At 35.7% G+C, this 20,628-nt stretch overlaps 2 protein-coding genes across 2 annotated transcripts in view; one reads left to right on the forward strand and one right to left on the reverse strand.

Moving 5' to 3' along the window:
- Positions 1–4,103, forward strand: part of LOC148940339 (UPF0415 protein C7orf25 homolog) — a 39,171-nt gene extending 35,068 nt beyond the window's left edge. Inside the window, exon 6 of the mRNA XM_089106418.1 lies at positions 3,558–4,103. Coding sequence (XP_088962544.1) covers positions 3,558–3,641 — 84 coding nt within the window. The 3' untranslated portion in view covers positions 3,642–4,103. The remainder of the gene's footprint in view (positions 1–3,557) is intronic.
- The window catches only part of LOC148940336 (protein capicua homolog), a 330,670-nt gene that overhangs the window by 140,489 nt on the left and 169,553 nt on the right, over positions 1–20,628 (reverse strand). The window lies entirely within an intron of this gene.

Raw genomic sequence — 20,628 nt, forward strand, 5'->3', positions numbered from 1 at the left:
TCTCTTTATTAAACTCACGTATCTTACCAAAGAAAAGGATTGGGAAAATATGTGCATACCTGTCTGTACCATAGCCTTTATTATCCACCCAAATGTTACTGTTTTGCCTCTAACAATTTAACAAATTAATTTAGAATTGAATTTTGACGAATGACTTAGCGCCCACTTCTGACCACGTCACAAAATCTAGCAAAATTAAAATTTTGTATCGCATCGTTCGAAGAATAAAATCATAGAATTTTCGTTTCAGATTTCGCAGTGGAGTTTCTCAAGAAGAAGAAAACTATAATGAAAAACTAGAAATGGCTTTTCGTGTTTAAACTCTTTTATAGTCGGTAAATAGATCCAAACGTCTGTCTTAAATTTGTTTATACTGCTTTCCCAAAGGCACTCACGCCACTTACAAATGTTGCCTAAACCACTTTTAGCCAAAGTAGTCATACCTGTGGTCTGCTGCCCGAAAGGTGATGATTTGCCCTAGTCAGAAATTGTGGATGTGCAACTTGTATCGAAGATTAAAAGGGGTTTTCAGTCAAAAAGGTCTCTGAAACCTACATGCTATCGTATACAATCTGAAAACATGATTGCATGCGAGGCGCAGAGAAGGGTTACATGCTATATTTTCCTTCTTGTCAGTATCAGCACCTGAGAAATATATGCTCGGCTTTTGCTCTCTGCGTGTAACTTTGGTTGAGCTTGCAGAGTCACATCACTGACTCCCACCCCAAGCGAAAGGATTTGATGCACCAGAAATCGAACCGTCGTCCCAAAAGACGAAGAATTATAGTTTCAGCGTGCCATCCACTCGGCTAGGGCTCCTAAAAAAATCGCGCTCGGCTTTCGCCCTCGGCGTGTAATGGCTGCTGAGCTAACAGACTCACATCACTAACCTCCCTCACAAGTCAAAGGATCTGCTACACCAGGACTCAAACACTCGTTCTGAAGAACATAGGGTTACAACTCCAGTGTATCTTCCCCTCGGCTAGGGTGGTAAAAAAATGAGCTCGGTTTTTGCCCTCTGTCGGTAGTTACTGCTGAGCTTGTAAAGTCACATTACTGACTCTCATCTCAAGGTAAAGGATTTGCTACGCCAGGAATACAAACTCTTGTCCCAGAGGACATAGTATTACAGCTTCAACGTGCCATCCACTCACCTAGGGTGGCCAAAGAAGAATTACGCTTGGATTTTGTCCTCTTGTGTGTAATGGCTGCTGAACCATTGTGAGCCATAATGAGTCACATCACTGACTCCCCTCACAACCAAAGGATTTGCTACACCAGGACTCTAACACACTTCCAGATGGATATAAGATTGCACCTCCAGCGTGTCATCCTTTCGGCTAGGGTGACCCTACCTCATTTTGTATTGATGATAATGGTGAATGTCCTTGACATAACAGGATATGGTCTTGAGAGGAAATTTTATCTGGGCCCCACTCTTGGCTGTCGACTACAATTATCATTTGGAATTTCTTTTGCAATCATGTACTCGGTCTTACAAAAGAAATATAGCCGAAATTAAGTAGCTCAACATTGTTTGCTAAAGTTTCGGCATTTACTATTATAGCTGGCACTATTTGCTCTAACGATAAACGCTACATTTCAGTCTCACCAAAATATAGCCTACGCGATTAACGCCAATTTTGTACATTTTTTTCAGGACAACTTCAGTTTGGTTTTATGTTACTCTCAAAAGGACGTAAACTCTAATCACCCTTGAAAGACAAAATTCAGATGGCTCTGCATCTTTATGTAGATTCTTCGGCTAAAAGAGTAGTTAATTAGAAAAATAAAATTCAATTTAAAAGATTTTTCTTACTTGCCAGAGTAAACAAAACTAGTCGGTTCTGCGCAGACGAGCACGTTTGGTGTCAAAACCTGATTTGTAGGCACAAATGAAGACCCGTTGCTGCTATTTTCAGTCACCGTCCAGTAACTGGCTGTGCTTTCCAATATTTCACCCACGAGGCAATGTGTTTTGTGAAATACGCCGCCAACATTGAATGGATTGAAGCCAGCAATTGCTGCCACAAAATTTATGCGTTGGGGGTCAGTTGCCCTAGCCCTAGACATCTGAAGTGCTGATGACTGGCAAGTTGTGGATGACTCTTCCTTCCAGTGTTGCCTGCATAAGCCGGTCCAACGCTGGCGGGTAGGGGCACCTGGGACAGAGGAAAACAGTGGTGGACAGCTTGACACTATAAAGGATGACTCCTCTATAAAAGAAAAAAAAATAGGCCAACCTTACGTCAAATAGCCAAGCGCAGGGAGTCACCGAAACCCCAGCGGCTATTTGAGTGTAGAGGTAATATGAATTTGTGGCCTGAGCCTTGACTTGTTTCGGTGAGTTCATCTACTTCTACCGACTTACTGCAGCGCGAAGTTACCTGAGACCAGCAAAGCTACGCACGCTCCTCTTCTCTTCCGATTTATGCAAAGCATCGCTCTTTAAACCCACCCAGAACGTTATCATGTCCGTTCAATCTTTCTTTATGACATCTTCCTACCCCAAACGAGGACGACCCGCTTTCCGTTTAGTCCTAGACGGTTGACCGAAAAGGACAATCTTCGGCAATCTGTCATCCTTCATCCGCACAACGTGCCCTAGCCTTCTCAACATTTCTTTATTATAGCCCTAGAAAGCGGGATTGAACCACATTTTTCGTACAGCCTACTGTTTGAGTTCTGATATAATAATTATTACACTAACTCAAAAACCAAAGTGGATAAATAACACCAATTTTGCTGGGGGTTTTTTCAGTTGAATTGTATTGATTTTAATTACATTTGAATTCACTAATGCTTGATTGAATTGTAGTTTGAACCCAATTTGGCAAGGCTTCTTTTCATGTCAAAATTTGTGGCAATTTTGTACATTTTTTTTTTAGAACAACTGAATTTAACTCTTTATTGCTCTCACAAAGCAAACTGCAAAAATTTTGCTCCCAGCTCAAGTGTATCGTAATTATACTATGATTCAGTAAATTCCTACTTAATGCAATTATAGTTGAATTCCATTGATAAGGAGTAGATTTTTCGGAGAAATTTACCCTTTTTTGTAAATGTTGAGTACAACTATATTTTAGTTTCAATCTATTTAAATTCTAAATTACTGTATTTTTATTCTATGGTTTACTGCAACTATATTTTAATTTTAAATTACTCTCACAAGCAAAACTGCAGATATAATACCACTTCTGCTGTGTTTTTGTGTTTTTTTTTCTGTTCAATTGTATTGTATTTATGTCTTTATTCTCTAAATTGTTGCTTAATTTAATCACAATTTAAATCAAATTTATAAAACCTATTTTTTCAATAAAAAGTTAAGCTAATTTTGAGTTGTTTTTTTTTTAATACAGATGTATTTTAATTGGATATTACAGCCACAATCTAAACTGCAGTAATAACGCCAATGGTTACACGTCTTTTTGTAATACAAGTGTATTTCAACTCCATTTTAATTCACTAAATTCTAACTAGATTTAATTATAATTTAAATTTCAATTGATAATTGAATAGTTTTTCATTAATTGATTAATTTTATTTTTCTGTTACAGGGTGTTTTGTTTGCTGTCATAGAGCATGAGCCACGTGTCCTAACAGAGAAGAAGGAAAAGACTGCCATTCCAATTTCACTTTAAGTCAGAGTTGTATCAAAATTCTTAATTCAGAAGGGGAGGGGGTTGTCAAACCCAGGGGAAAAAAGTGCTCTTCCCCTGGACACTGGGAAGACGCCATGCCCAAAAAAAAGGGCATACTTGACAATTAAGGAAATTAGTCTTACGAGTCTTCTAATGGGTTTTTATCCAATGGATTTATTTTTAAAGCTGTGTTTACCGTATTATCGGTTTGGGAGACGGATATTTGAAGAATAATATGTTTCATTAAATATAATAATTTAACTTAAATAAAAAAGAGTTAAATTAATTAACAAATTAAACCAAAAATAAAATTAACGTAGTTCAATTAATTAGTTTAATATAACGCCAAAATAGCATATGCTAAGGCAAAATATCCAAGGTATTTTTAAAAAAAAAAGTGTAATATTCCTGCGTGAAAGATAGTGGATTTTGTAAATAAACTTTATATTTGTATTTCGTAAATATTACGTACCAGATTCGTTCAAAGGCGTAATTATCATGCAGCTGAACATATAGCTAAGTTCTTGATTCTCATAAATTTGGTTTAAAGATCTATGGTTACATATTTGCTGGTTTGGATAATTACTAGTTTTAACGTTGAACGAAGAGGCCAAAGTTGAACGAAAAGGCCAAAGCCTCCGATTAACTTTATGTTGTTTTGTATTATCGACATTTTTCTGTTAACATTTGTATTATTGACTTTTATTCATTTGAAACAATAATTGTTTCAAATGAATACAAATGGCCATTTGAAATGAATTCAAATGGCCTCCATTTTCCCGTCTTCAGTTTTTCAAATGGATCTGCTTTTATAGTTGACTCATATATGCATCGCCGATCACCATGGCGCAAACAATGACCGAGCCACAAGAGCCGTTCTCTCCTCAGAATTTCAGAGGCTGGATGTTGTTGTTTGTAGCATAGACGGATCTCTATATTGGATATTCATTCATGGCAATGAACGCGTAGAATGCGACAGAGACAGTTGTAATTGAATACATCCAGTCTTCTCCTATTTTCTATTTTAAACTTCTTCTTCTATTTTAAGTACTAACAAACAAAACTTTGCATCCAGATATAAGAAGGCTTCTGACGGTGTTTTCGTAGACTCTAATTTTCTTAGTTAGGTTTCGACATTTCCATCGTGGTTTATAGAGCTGATCATAGCAGGCAGAGGCGGATATGTCTTTCAAATTGTTGTTCAGAATTTCCCTTTGAATTCACAACGGCTCCGAGGCCGATAAACTTTTTAACTTCATCAATGCTCTTCCACTTGAGGGATAAGGAAAGGTGACTCTGGGGATTAGGAGACACAACTCTGGCCTTTATTGGATTAATCCTCATTCAATTAATCTGCCAACTATGGCAGAATAATATGTGACATTGTCCATCATCACTTAGGCTTTCTGTGCGTCTTCCTCTGTGTGGGCAATATTCTAATCATAGTCAAAGTCTGTGACTTGGAAGTGTTTTGCTACTGTCACTCCTTCATGGTTAAATGTCTAAATTGCTTTCAAAGTTTAGGTAAATCAGGTGATTTCGAAAAAGCCAAAAAAAAATTGACTTTGAAAATTTATTTCTTTAAGTTAGGATTTTATTGTCAGTAAATATTAAAGAATTTGTTTTAATAATAATGTCATAATAATTACTTTTATTACCCATTAAAAACATAAAAATGATACACTGTGGAGTTCAAAGAAAATGAAACATCAAAACAATCAAACTAAAAAATATACACAATAGTTCACACAATTGCATTGAAAAAACTATGATTCGGATCAAGCGAATTACGAAAAGCTACCGACCGTTCCGATGCGTCGAGACTCAAGCCAACTATCGCATATCTACGGATAATAATTCGATTACGAGCCCAAATTGAAATTCCCAACAAAAACTTCATATACTTATAGAAAGCACAACTAATCATTTTTTTTATCCTTCTTCTCCAGAAATAGCCTCCAAATAGTTTCTAAAGACAATATATGCGGGATCACAAACGCGTTATAAAGGCGGACCAACACAGTACGGTTACAGAGCTTCTTAGCTCTTATAAGGGATCCATTTGAGCATCAAGTCTCCGGAATAAAATGTTCAAGAAGCGTAGCACGAACACTTTTCAAATCTGACGAAATGGGCAAACCTAGATAACCTATAGTAGGCACAAATTCAATAACATTATCATCTAGGATAAGACGTAAAAATTAAAACCCTTCCCCAATTTAAGCCCAACTTGTCCTTGTCTGAAATAAGCCATACAGCTTAGGACCGCGATAAAATATCGCCAAAGGGAAATTACTTGGTGATTGGATTAAGGACGCTTCTTGACTACTAAGGTCCCTGCGTATGCCCTGCAGTGTTGCTAACGCCATCTATTTAAAAATTTGAAACAGTCTGTGGCACCGATTTTTCCCAAGAGCCAAGTCACAAACTTTGTGGATCGCCATTAACATTTTTAGAAGAAACACCTGTCAAACTTCTTATTCAAATTTTCTTACCCTAGCAACAACATACAAATTTAGATTTCATCATCTTCGTTTCATTTTATCGCTAGAAAACATTTTGTAGAATGGATTATTTGCCTCCGTTTTTCCTGCTATTATCACAAGCTGCACAGATTTAAGAATTAGTTTATATTATTCATATAAAACAAGAAATTAATATTTTTTCAAAAAAAATTAATTGTCTTCTCCTTATTCGCTGTAAAGTTTTCGTAGATTAAAAAAATAATATTAGATTTAATCTATTTAGACATATCAATAAAATTTCTCTTAAAATGAATCTTAAACTGAAATCTATTTCCTAAATTTCTGTGTTACTTCAGCAAAACATTTTTAGAAATATGCACCCTTATTGAGCTAGACTCTCAATCTTAGTTAACTGAGGGTAAATTAACGCCCAAAACGAGCGCTAATTTAGAAAGATCTTTTAGATCAAAAGCTAGTGTTGACTGCAAGGCCGTATCTGGGGGGGGGGGTGGGGGTTTTGACCCCCCCCCCCAAATGTTTGTCTGACTCGTAAAAACGTAACAAAAATGGACGTAAACAAATTTTGTATGCGTTTTTTGAGGTTTTTCTGTAACTCCCCCCCCCCTCCATTTTTTTTTTAGTAGAACCCCCTCCGAAAAAAAAATCCTGGGTACGGCCTTGGTTAACTGCACCTGTAATGAAAAGATACAACCGATTTTAGCCTGAAAATTACTACGTCTATCCAGTTTTTAATAAAAAGCGAAGCTGTCTAAAACAAATCCGTTAACAGGAAACAGTTTTACTACTGGTCAAGGCCGTATCCAGGGGGGGGGTTAGGGGGTTTGAACCCCCTTCCCCGAAATTTTTGTCCGACTCGTAAAAAAAACGCAACGAAAATGAATATAAACTAATTTTTGACGCGGTTTTGTACCCCCCCCCCTCCCATAAAAAAATCCTGGATACGGCTCTGCTAGTGGTATAGATTAAACTTAAAAAAAAGTCTCAATCAATTTTCGGGCATCCTAGTATCCTTCTCCCTCCTGAAAAAATGTATGGTCCCTTTATTCCAGGGTACTTAAATAGTACTAAAGCATTGTAATTAGTACAATATGCTGAACTAAAGTGTTATTAAAACACTGACATTTATACAACATAACAAATTAATTACATATTTTTTAACGCTTTTATTTTCTTCAAAGCAGTTACAAATGCTAATCTGTTTGATTTCCCAGTTTCTGGTCCATTGAATTGGTATTTATGTGATGGTTCTGCACATAAAATGCCCACTTTCTCATTATAGCCATGGAAAGTGGAATTGAACTGCATTTTTTGTACAGTTTATTGTTTGGTCAGCAGAACTCGGGATGTAAGCAGGCGAGGGCCTCAGGGCCCTCTTCTACATCCTAGAATTTACTAAGTTTCTGGACAAACATTCGTAAAATCGTAAATGTCTTTTCCTTTTGCCCCTCCCATCTTATTGAAATCTTAAATATTTTGTTCTGTTGCCCTTCCCCTCTCCCCGAGCTATCCTCTACTACTTCGAATGCATTATTAAGTCAAAGCTACTTGCTCTAATGATTTTCCCCAGGGGAGATTTGCGCTTGTACATAATTACTGAGACTACACTGGCTAAACATAGGAAGATGAGAAAAAGGAACGGAAAAGAAGGAAAAACGAACCCATTTTCAGAAAGTCCAAATATTTTGGCCGACACCTCCGCTCAACCATCCTTAGTGCAAAAATAGAAAAACAAAAACATTTTGTAAAAAACAATCATTAAAATAAAAGAAGGCCCTTTCCTTGTAACGGTGAAAGGGTCTTCCTTTCATCGTTACCCTGTGTATCCTTTCAACGTTACATGAAAGCGAAGGTCTCGGCCGAAATATTTGCACTGTTTCTCTTCATTTTTAGGTATAAATTCACTACCACTCCAGGTCACAAGGAGACATGTTTAGAAAGCAATTCTTACTTCATAGTATGCAAAATAGTCCTAGTTAAAATATTTTCCAGGGGGAGAACCCTTTTCATCATTTCTTTCACTGTTGCACAATTTTTATAACAAAACTGTGAAAAATAAACAGATTTTACTGCATTTTTCCGTTTTCAGATATTCTATCATTGAAAGTTAAACACTATCAATGCCATCTAATAAAAATATATAAGGTACTATTGATAAATTTAGGTTAAGTTAGGTTAGATTAGCTAGATGGCTCTTGGGTGTTTGTTTTAAAGTGATTTTCAAAACTTGGAGAACTGACATAAATATTGAAAATGTGATTAAAAAACAGGGAAAATAGTTCTCCCCCTGGATAATATGTTAACTAGGATTATTATGCATATTATGAAGTAAGAATTGTTTTCTTAACATGTCTCCTTATGACCTGGATTGGTTGTAAATTTATACCCATTTTTATAGGCTAAAAATGTCCTCAATTTGTTTCTTTGTAAATATCTTTCACTCATCTTGTCAAACAAAAGCGCACACGGTAAAAAAAACTAAATAATTTAATTATATATAATTAAAAAAATTATATAATAAAAAAATGACTGGTCGAATATTCGGTTCGTTTCTGTTTCAAATCAGACTGTAAGTATTCGCTTGTCGAGAGGCCAAGACTGAGTTCACACAGATATTAAACTATAATTAGAGACCTACACGTGATAATAGTAACTGAAATTCTAAAACAAAGAGAAGTTTTGATTAAAATATATGGAACAATAAAAGCTATAACATATGCTGATTCTAAATATGTAAAATGTACTAATTATAAATTTGCTCAACAAAAGCTGTTAGCCGTAGAAAACTGTACAATTTTAGAAATAGGAATTGAACCCCCTCCCAGAAAAAGTGGGTCTTGATGAGTATTTGGATATAAAAAGCTGATTTTTCGAATCCTGGTCGCAGCAAGAGCGGTAACCTAGTAAAGAGTGAACCACGACCAACAATAACCAAAAGTTCAAAAACATATTTTGGAAAAACTGTCTAGTTAGAAAAAATTGCATTGATCTTAATAGTAAAATGTTATTTTGAAAACGAATTTATGAGATTTTCGAAAAATAGCCTGAAAGCCACTGTAAACGAAGTCGGATCAAAACAAAAAGTACATCATCCAAATCACCATTATCGAAAAACCGCTACAAAAACTTGTAGCTCCCCAACTTAAACAACAATGGTAATTACTTCTTTGCATGGGTAGCCCTGATATTTGTATGTGTACTCTTTTTTTCTTGGTTTTGAAGGTAAAGAAGCGATATCACAACTAAACAGACAGCCCCTCGCTCTTTACGCTGAAGTCTAACTTTCCGTCCCCTAGGCTTTAAGAACAACTGGTTAAGCATAAGAGCAATTGAATGGGATAAAAAAGAATTTTCAAAATACCTTAAGAATGTAATAGCTTATTAATAATAGTAAAATTTTCACTTCAATTGTTTTAAAAGGTAATCAGTAAATAAACTTGTAATTACCCTCTTAATACATTCGTTGCTTTTATAAATGCTTTCGGTATGGTAATATAAAGCTACAGTCCGCTAGAGTATAGTAGCGCGATCGAGCTGTCCCACGGGTTCAACAAGTTCTTCCGTGCTGATTTTATAACTGGTGTGGGTACTACAATCTTACTACCTCTTGGGGGGGGGGGGGGGGTAAGTGCCACACTATTTGTCCCAAGGTGCCATAACCTGTGCCACCAATAATCTCTCCATATCTTTCTCTCTTTAGAGGAGAGAGGGTCCTACAGTGGATATTACGAGGACGGTAAACCTCTCATACACACTTTCTAACCCCACCAGGGTTCGGGGAAATATTCAATACAGTCTTAGAAAAGATAACTCACTTATATTTCTAATCTCCATTCTAACACACTATATATTATCAACTCTGAACATGGAGTCTAAACACGAACTAACTTAAAAAATATATATACGTATAAAAAGTAAGCTTGCCTCTGACGTGGCCCAGTGTAGACATGGGCCAACCAAATGCATATGAAGTCAAAATTGAACTTGCTTTTCGCATAAATTATTTATGAATGGCAGGACGACAAACGGATCTATGGGCAGTAAATGAAAGCGAAGAGAAACAACAAAACCCTACGAATATTTCACCCGTATATAACAAGGCGTCTTCAGCGTAAAAAAAAAAAAAAAAAAAAAAAAAAAAAATTGTTGTTTCTTTTCGCTTTCATTTACTGGCCATAGACCCGTTTGTCGTCGTTATATTCATTTCTTTGTTTTTATATTACACTTAATTAGATTTTATGGGTACTTCAGAGGTAGTCAAAATACCACCAATGTTCTGTCACCATACACCTTCACTAAAGACTATTTATAGAGTATAAGAGCGGGCCCCCTCCAAAATCATATAGCATAAGTAGCATTACAAATTTTGTGCCGTATTTTCGATCTGTCCGTTTGTTTTCAGTGATGCGATTTCAGAAAAATTATGAAGGGATTACAATCAAAATCTTTGGGGAGCTTTGTGGCAGAAACTTTTGAATTTAAAAGCTAGATTATACGTTTTTTAACATGGCCGCCTCTTAAGAAAAATTTGCTTTATTGAGAAAATGTAATTAAAATATTATGCGAAAGTATTGAAAAATTATGCAAAAAATTAAGTTTCCTCATTTCATTTACGCCATTAAAAATCTTTAGGGGGAGAAACAAAGGTCTGGGGGGTACAATAGACCCCTCTCCAAAAACATATTACGTATGTGTTTCTTTTCTCGCACAATCACTTGCTTTTGTGTAATACATAATGTAGAAATATCACAGAAAAGTAAATGTAGTTCTTCCTTTGAAAGATCAGGGAGATTAAGGTTAAAGAAATATTAAGGAGACCAGGTCTCGTACCAAAGGATTCTAGCAATGCCTTTTTATATGACTTCTTCGTAGATGTTTTGCTCATCATGGGCGCCCTTCTAAGGCGTGGTGAGCGAGTGAGCTGCGAGCGAGATTTCTTTTTCAGAAAAAAGCTTGCCGAAAGTAGTTTTCCAAGGGTCAAACGTAAAGAATAAAGACTATTTAGTCTTTTTAGACAATGTTTTGCTGACAGGTTTGACTGCTGGTATGACTATTTAGCCGACATTTTTTGACCGTTCAGAATATTTTTAGATTGTTAGGCTATTGAGAACTTTTAGGCTATTTAGACGATGTTTTACTGACAGGTATGACTGCTGGTACGACTATTTAGGCAACGCTTATAGACTATTTAGACTATTTTTAAGCTATTAAGGTTACTATGAATTTTTAGATTATTTAGCCGACGTTTTATTGACAGGTGTGACTGCTGGTATGAGTAGAGTATTGTGTGTATTAGCAGTCTGGATAACTGATATCTTTCGTTGAATCTTTCAAATCAGCCAGTGTATTTTTACCAGTATGATTAGTATGAATTCAAACTTCAAAGAGATAGGTGTTTCATTATATTTATTCAACAATCCAAACACCAAGCAACGTCCAACTGGGGGTGGAAAGAGATTTCCGGAAAAATTTTCCACAGAAGGGGGGCGTGCCGGAGGGATTGGAAAATCTATGAGAACGTAAAGTCTTTTTCAAATGAAAGTATGCTAAGTTGAATTTTTTAGGCGGAATCTTCAGCACAAATTTTTACAGGGGGGGGGGATTTTCAGTGAGGATGGAGTTGTACGGAGGGATTTTTTCGGGGGGGGGGTATTTACATGGGAGGAACTTGCTACGGGAGGAGTCTTCCGTAAGGGGAGGAATTTTCCATGGAGGGGTAGCCAGATTTATCGTCATTTTTTAAAAACGATCGCAAGTTAAATAAAAAAGCAAGTTTTATCAACTGAAAATAAAGAGCCACATTAAAACTCAAGACAGGCAAAAATTACTCCGTATATGAGGGGGTTTCCCCTCCTCGACACCTTGCTCTTTACGATAAAGTTTGACCATTTGTCCCAATTTCTAAGAACAGCTCCAGAAACACAAAGGCTGTTAGAACAAGGAGATTTTTAAAAGCACCAAAAACAATCTTTAGCGCAAAGAGCGAGGTGTTGAGGATGGGCAATCGCCTCATATACGGAATAATTTTTGTTCGTTTTAAGTTTTATTGTTGTTCCTTGCTTTCTGTTGAAATTTTTTTTTTATTATTTAATTGGCATTCATTAGCAGGGTGATAGTAAAAACGAGAAACTTGGAACAGATTGAAAAATAAGGAATGGCCTAAAAAGGATGGAGAAAACGAAATTTTTGCAAAATTAATGAATTAATTTTATTCCCCACAAAAATACAAACGTCGTTAGTGAAGTATCACATAACGAATAAACGCTAATATCGTATGGCAAAGCATCCCACAATTCATTTCCAGCTAAACTCCTGTTACAACTTCTTTAATCTTTTCAGCACAATGGTGTATAGGTCAGATATGTCATGGCTACAAATTACTTTTCCAGGGAGGTAGGTGCACGAGGAGCTAAATTATAGGTAGGTGCAAAATCGGAAAAAGCTTGCTGTTTTGCATGCAAACCCAATCTAAAGAATCGAGCGACAAACCCTCCTGAGTAAGAGGCTCGATTATCACCTGTAAAGACGTTCAGAACAAAATTTGGGTTTAAACATTGTGATAAGTGTGTTATTTTATCGACCCTTCTGTGGCACCGTGGATTGATGCTTTACTTGACAGGGATGGATCCCTGCTGTTGCATGGTTGGGCGACAGGTTTGCTACTTGTCCTCATAAAACCGACCCAGCAATTGAAGCGTGGATTCAAAGTCCTTAATGTCAGAAATGGCTTTAGAGGAGTTTTATATTTGCATAGGATGAAAATTCAAGCAACATCAATGAATTTTTGAAGGTTTTGAGAGTTCAGGGTTTAAAAGTTGGTTTGGAAATTAATGTTAAGAAGGCTAAGTCGCTAAAACTAGGAATAAGTGAAGGTGAGGAGGTGATGCTGGATAACGAGAACATCCCTCAAATGGACAGCTTCACTTACTTAGGAAGTGTTATTAGTAAAGACGCTGCGTGCAGCGATGATGTTAAAAATAGAACGGCCTAAGCACAGGTTTTTTTTCACATTTTATCAAAGTTTGGAAGAACAGGAAGATAAGCCTGTGAACTATGATTAGAATATCTTAATTCATATATTAAGAATAGAAGCTTGATCATTCAGTTCCTGGAATCAAAAGAGCTACTGCAAGACACATAATCAAAATCATGCCATCTCAAGATAAACAACGAATAACCACCCCCAATATCCCGAAGCATCTCATACAGAGAGTCAAAAAGAAAAGGGCTGAATAGATTTGACCGAAAATCCCACTTAACGCCTAACAGAATAAGAAGAATATTGGAAGCTACAATGATAACAGTGGTCAAATATGGCTCTGAAGCGTGGGTGCTCCGAGTTCCGACCTTAACGAGCCTCCAATCCTGATTTTAACTTGGAACGTGATCTTTTACACTTGGGTTCATAATTCCCAAAATCATTTTTCTAAGCAACAATTTGTCAAAAGCATCTACAATGTCCATAATAATGTCAACAGAATCCTCGCATAATGAATGACAAATAAAACTTCTTGTTTCAAACTATTTAGGCAATCTTCAGTGCTCCTAGTTTTTTCGAGTCCACATTGAATATCTTTGGTTCGGTTATACTGTTTTGTCCTAGGTAATTGGATAGATGAGTAAGGTTAGAGCCTCGTCCAAGTGCACATTTATCTCAATTGCAGGAGTAGGATGACAGTCCATTTCTTCTTCTTCTCTCTCCGCCTTTTTTTTTTTTTTTTTTTTTTTTTTTTTTTAGCCAAGTAATTACCTTTAAAACATTATAGAATTTATCATTTTCCAAGACAAATTTGCAAAGGCTGGTAAAAGTGTAATATATCTGCAACTCTCTATTTTGGATGCATCTTTCAAAGGTTTGGGAAGCATTATTGCTTCACCATAGTTCCAAATATTTGGAAGCTTTCCTTGTGTCCCTGCTTCACTTCATATTTCCAGTAGAATATTTTTCCAACTGTCAGGTAGAGCTTTAAAAAATTGAGGCAAAACTTCGTCGGGTCCATGGGAAGTATAGTTTCTTCCCATTCTTCTTTAGTGAGAGGTTTATTCTATTATTCTTCTCGTCCATGTTTTCCTAATTCTGTTGGTCTCTTAGATTCTTTAATACATTAGGGTTTCTTTTTATCAAAAATTGACTGCTAGTATTTACCAGCTGCTTGCGCTTTTTGATCCTTTTCAATAACTGTCTTATTTCCAAATTCTATAGAGGGATAGGTTTTAGGATTTGTATTGGTATTATTCATCTTCTTTATAAACTAGTAAAATTTTGATGTGGGTTTTTGAAAATTCAGATTATTTATAAAATTCTTCCATGCCTTTCTCTTTACTTCTAGAATTAATTTTCTGAATAGAGCTTATCCTCTTTTTTATTCTATGCGATTATTTAGATTCCACATCAGGTTATATCTTCTTTGGACGACTTTCAACTCGATCTGACGCTATACACAGGCCAAAATACTTTACAATATGTGAATAACTAATATGAATAGAAAGTGAAACAAAATATCCACAGTAAGATGAGCTACGTAGATAGCTTATGATATATAGGGTTGAAAATTTAAAAATTGTATTTCTGACAGAAGCTCATCTCTGATAATTCTGTATTCTTGTCAATTTAGTTTGATTTTTCCAGTCCAAACAAGTCAAGGATATCTGACTGGAATTCTTATTACTCGTACGTGGTTTGTTCTTTGAAATATTATAGTTTAAATCAACTCATTGTGCCAAAAAAAGAGATCTATTGTGCTCTAATCCAAAACTAGCCTACGTTAAGCCAGGCCTAAGCTTGGGTAGGCTTCCAAAATTTTTAGATGTGTCCCAGTTTAAACTTAGCTCTCATTTACGTCAGAAATAAACTTTAACCCCCTCCCCTAATATACAAATTTATATCCTGAATTGGGATATATAGGGTTGGGGGTAAAATTAATTTCCAACAAAAATGATTGTTATATTTGGAAAGAGCATAAAAAAAGGCACCAAGTAGCCTATTGTAGGAGCCTGATGTGTATGTATAGGAAAGATACTTTTTAATCAGAATATTTGGCCAAGATTAGGCCCTAACTGAGTGCTGGGGGACTTACCCTACACAAGAAAATTAGATTTTCAAAGATTTAGAAGAATTTATAGAACAAAACTTAGAAACATGTAAATTCATTTATTCATATTAGGTTATGTAAATTTCAAAAGACATTTTCTGCAGTTTCATAATACCTAGAGGACAAAAACATAAATTAACATAACCTCAAAATGAGGACAAAGGGGGCAAAAACATAAACTCAAAATGAACAAACTGGACCATCAAATAAGACAAGATAAAGAGAACAGTATGAGATATGTAAATGCATGGATGAAAATTAAAAACCTAGGCCATCTAAATTGTCAAGACCAATCAGAGCAGCTAAGATAATAATAATAATAAATATCAATTTTATCTCCAAATGCTATAAAACAGTCATCCAATCAGCAGCAGTTTTTGTCTTAATAAGGGACTAAACATATAAAACATATAAAAATCTCAACCATAGCCATTGTCATGCAAAATTATACATTGATTTTAAATATCACAAATTCAAACAAAAAAAAAGATAATAAAAAATAAATTAAAGAAAATAAATATATAGGCTACAACTATTGATGAGTGGGTACAGAATTAAAAAAAAACTGACAAAAAGGGAACAAAACTACTTGCATACCACATATGCCATGCTAGTACTGGCTGAATTTTTGGAACCAGGTAGGCTAAATGTTGCAGGAGCCTTTGGCACAAAATCAGATGCTCAGGGTAGAGAATTTCAGGAAGCAGGGGATTTTACAAAATACAGACACCAAATTTTAAAACATAATTCATCATGGCATGTTGAAAGAGTATTAAGTAAAAATTGTCTTAAAAGGGAGCAATAAGGTACTTTGGGAGATTTCTACACTACCAGAAGAGCTTAGTACTGGATCCTTCCAGGTGGTCCTTCTGGTCTGAAGTCAGGCTGTAATGCCAAACAGGACAAGCATATTCTACCAGCAGTCTAACAAATGTAAAAAAAAAAATACCCAATAAGAGGGGGGTTAGGACACCCTGAAGAGCAAGGAGTTTCAAGGAAAGGATACCCAGGTTTGCCGATTTGATCATCTCCTGTGTCTGTTTTTCCCACTTCAGGTCATGTGTGATATAAACTCCCAAGAGTTTGATATCCATGGTGCCTGAAACATTCTGTAAATCAAGCAATGAACTGTCCCTCAAAAGAATAAGTTAATACAAACAATTTTTCACAATTGATGATCATTTTGCCCTCCTCAGCTTGGCATGATAAACTTGCCATTATTCTATCTGCCTCACTTGAAACACTCTTATCACCTAGCTTCAGTATGGATAGATCATCAACAAACTTAAAGCAATTTGACTCATCATTTGCCAACTCATTTACCATCACTAAAAAAAGTAGAGAGACTAAAATCACTAAAAAGTAGAGGAACTCCACAGTAAATTGGCTGGGGATCAGAATAGGCTGATTTATGCTTATTTTTTTACTTCTTCCTGAAAGAAAATTTGCAACTATTCTTATCAACTACACATCAATAATAAAATTTGTCAATAGCTTGCAGTTCTATGGCAAATCAGGTCAAATGCTTTCTTTAGGTCAATTGTGATGAGGCTGACCCAGCATTCAGGTTCATCTAGATGCTTCAAAATCTTATGAAGCAAACTAACTAAGTAATGGCTTGTCAAACTCATTACCAAGGGGCATACTAAGCCAAGGGGCATTGAATAAATGTCTGAAGCAATGATGGACAAAAATTAAGAACAAAGAAATATGTAATTAGAATACTTGCAAAAGCAACAAGTCAACAATAAAATTGAAGAAAAATAAATATGCTGTTAAAAGATAAGAGGCATTGAGAATTACAATGAATCAAAAATGAAAAAGAAGAGCAAAGAAATATGCAGTTGGAATATAAGTGGTAGTAATAACCATAAACAACAAGCAGAAAATGGCCAAAATGAAAGTGAAGAACAAAGAATTGTAGGGTTAGCAGACACACGAAAGAAAGTATCAGAACGTGTCAAAAATGACAGTGAAGAACAAAGAACTGTGTTGTTAGAAGACAAGCAATACTGTGAAACAGAATGAGTCGAAAATAAAAGTAAAGAAGAAAGAAATATTACCTCAGATTGCATTGTCCAGTGAAATAAGGAAAAAATCCTGTAGAGATGCTGGTCAGTGATGAGGGGAGCCATTGGCTTGGAAGCATCCCACTCTGTTTTCCATGGTTTGGTGGACCATTTCTTATCAGCAGTGATTTTGAATGCATCAACAGAGGGAGCAGTGACAGCTTTATTGGGAAGACTATTCCAGGGGGCCACCACTATTGGAGAAATAGTGGTTGTGGAGTCTGCTGTGAACTCTCTTCCAAAGCAGCTTCTTACTATGCCCTCTTGTCCTGGATGATTCATCAAGTTGGAAAGGCTTCTGAGAAGAGGAATCAGCATGCAGTAGCTTGTAAGCCATGGTGACATCACCCCTCTGTTAATTACATTATATATCTATATTACATTAGAAGAACAACACCATCACAATCTTCAACACCAACAAACTGTGGTGGAAAACCCAATAAAAACCTACAAAATGCCTTAAACTATGCAAGTGTTAATTACAAGTCATTGGGACCCTTCAATGTCCAACAGAGGTGATTTATTTAAGGCCTGCTTTATTGAATTGCACTGCTACCTCCATAACTTTCAAATGAATTGGTTTGGCCTTTTATAGGGTATCACTTACTCTCTAAGAATTCCACACAAAAATACAAAACTTGAACTCATGCCTTGCTTTAGCTTCATTCAATATAAGCAATGATCAAACCATAAATAGTTGTAATGTTTCAGCTTCAAAGTAGCTTGACAAATTTATCACAAAATCAATTTAGTGGCACATCCATCACAAACCCCCGAAGGTAATTTTTTACCATTCATATGGCCAAATGTACTTTTTAGAATCTGATGAAACTGCTAAAGAGCATCTTGCACATCCTTTATATCATGGGATGTCTCATAACCCAATGGACTTCTTGGAAGAAATATTGCAAGACACAAACAACTATGCTAAAGGTTGCATGAAACTGTAAGAAGTGGAGGATGATTTAAATTGACCTGTTGCTTCACTGGGATAGAAGACATGTGGCAATGAGAATCAATATTTAAAAACCTGCCACATAGCTATATATATATATATATATATATATATATATACTATGAATTTACTTAAAAATTTAACATATAGAAAGTGTCCTGCAAAACAAATTCCAATCAGGCCCTGCACCTAGTGGATCTGGCCCTGACTACTACTACTACTATTAACAACTCACTGCAGCACCATGCTGCCTGAGGCCAATACAGCTGTGCATGCTTTGAATCTATCCCAATCTCTTCAAAGCCTCCCTCTTCATACCCTTCCAGGAAGTTCCCATTTCCCTTAAATCTTTTTCCCTCTTTAAATCCACTTCCCTTAAATATAGAGCAGACCACATTCCTAACCTATGAATAAAGTGAACATACCACTCAATGTCTTTTTTTTATGCTGTTTCTGAATATAATGATCAATTTTGTTGCAAATTCAGTTTTAATCTAACCTAGCCTTTCTAACCTTGTCTTAATATATAGCCCATGTTATGTATTTTCCATATTGTTTATTTATTCTTGATTTCATCACTGTTGATTCAATTTATGGTTGAACTGGTTTTATCAAGAGTGACACTAGTCTAATGGGAGTATATAAGCTGTGTCTATAATAAGAGAAAAAAGGATCACCTTTGACAGTCTGTAAAGGGCCTAAAATTGAATTGGCAACAAACGCAATTATTATATTTGGAAAGAGCATAAAAAAAGGCATTGAGTGGTATGTTCAGTTTATTTGTAGGTCAGAAATGTGGACTGTTCCATATTTACCTAAATCAGTCTTTGACCCCCCCCCACCCCTACTGCAGATGACCTGTTTTCCATTTAGCCCTAGATGGTTAGACAATCTTTGGTGATCTTTTATCCTTCATTCACAGAAAGTGCCCTAGCCATCTCAACATGTTTCTTATTATATGCCTAGAAAGCAGGATTGAACCATACTTTTTGTACAGCCTACTGTTTTAAATACAGTCAGTTGGTCAGGCACCCAAAACAATCCAAAGGCAATTTCTCCAAAAACATCTAGAAAATCTTCCTCTTTTTTTGGAGTGCCCTTGGTTCAGAGCCATATTTGACCACTGTCATCACTGTAGCTTCAGATATTCTAATCTTGGTTTAAACACTTATCTTCCTGTTTTTCCCAACTTTTTTCAACTGTGAAGAAACACCCTGAGCCTTTGCTATTCTACTTTTAACATCTTTGCAGCACCCACAGTCTTTAATTATAACACTATCGAAGTAAGTGAAGCTATCTACTTGAACATTCTTTTCATTGGCCAGGGTCACCTTTTCATCTTCACTTATCCTAGCCTTAGCAACTTAGTCTTCTTAGCATTAGTTTTCAAACCTATAGCAGCCTGAACTCACCAAACAGCTAAGTTCATTCATTTTACTCACACTCTCATCTTGCTTAAATCATCAGCGTAATCTAAGTTCAGGAAAATTTTCTTCCCCATTTGATTCCAGGTTCTACCATTGCCATTCCTATGCTCCTTAAGACAGAGTCCATCAAAATAATCCATATAAAGGGGGATAGAACACAACCCTGTTTAGCTCCTGATTCAATAAAAAACCAACTACTAACCTCATTTCCTATCTTAATCACAACATTGCTATTCTTGTAACTAATTGCTTTAATGTTTTTCTCTTGCATATCATACAAGTTGTATCTGAAACTGGATACCCACTGAAAACTATGAAGAAACTGAAGAGAAAAGCAAGACAAATACAAGACTTGCACAAATATACCTGTTTATTCTTGACCCTTCATTGCTCAGAAATGACTGAACTTACATTCAAAATTGATATGTATAAGCGTATGCAAAGCCAAGCCTTCATTCTACCTAAGAAAAATAGACACCCCCTTTATAAAGAATTTGAAGAGAGAAGAAAGAAAAATGATGTTATTTACCAGGAAAAATCAGAATTCTATGGGACCATTGGCTCCAATTTGAGGCATATGGTACAATTTTTAAAATCTTTATGATATAACTAAACTGTACACAATCTGGGGGAAGATTATCTGTCAGTGCTGTTTGGCATCAAATATTTTTGTTTGCCACCATTTGTAATTGATAATTTGAGATCAATTATATGTTATTATGTAATTGACTATATGTAATTGAACAGAAGATTGTCTTTTTTGTTGTATCCGTGATATTAAAAAACAAAGAAAACAAATTTGAAATTAAAAATCTGACAAAATTTAATTCCTTTTTTTTGTTTTGCTTTTTTTCACTTTTCAAAAAAAGGTCAAGCAAGTCAAAAACAAAGGCTCAAAACCTCAAAGTTAAAATGTTATCCTTGAGGAGGAGATCTCCTTAATTTTTTCTTTTGAGGAGGA

This window comes from Artemia sp. Qi Xiang Cuo, chromosome 20 (assembly GCF_049724085.1).
Source record: "Artemia sp. Qi Xiang Cuo chromosome 20, ASM4972408v1, whole genome shotgun sequence".
Lineage (NCBI taxonomy): Eukaryota > Metazoa > Arthropoda > Branchiopoda > Anostraca > Artemiidae > Artemia > Artemia sp. Qi Xiang Cuo.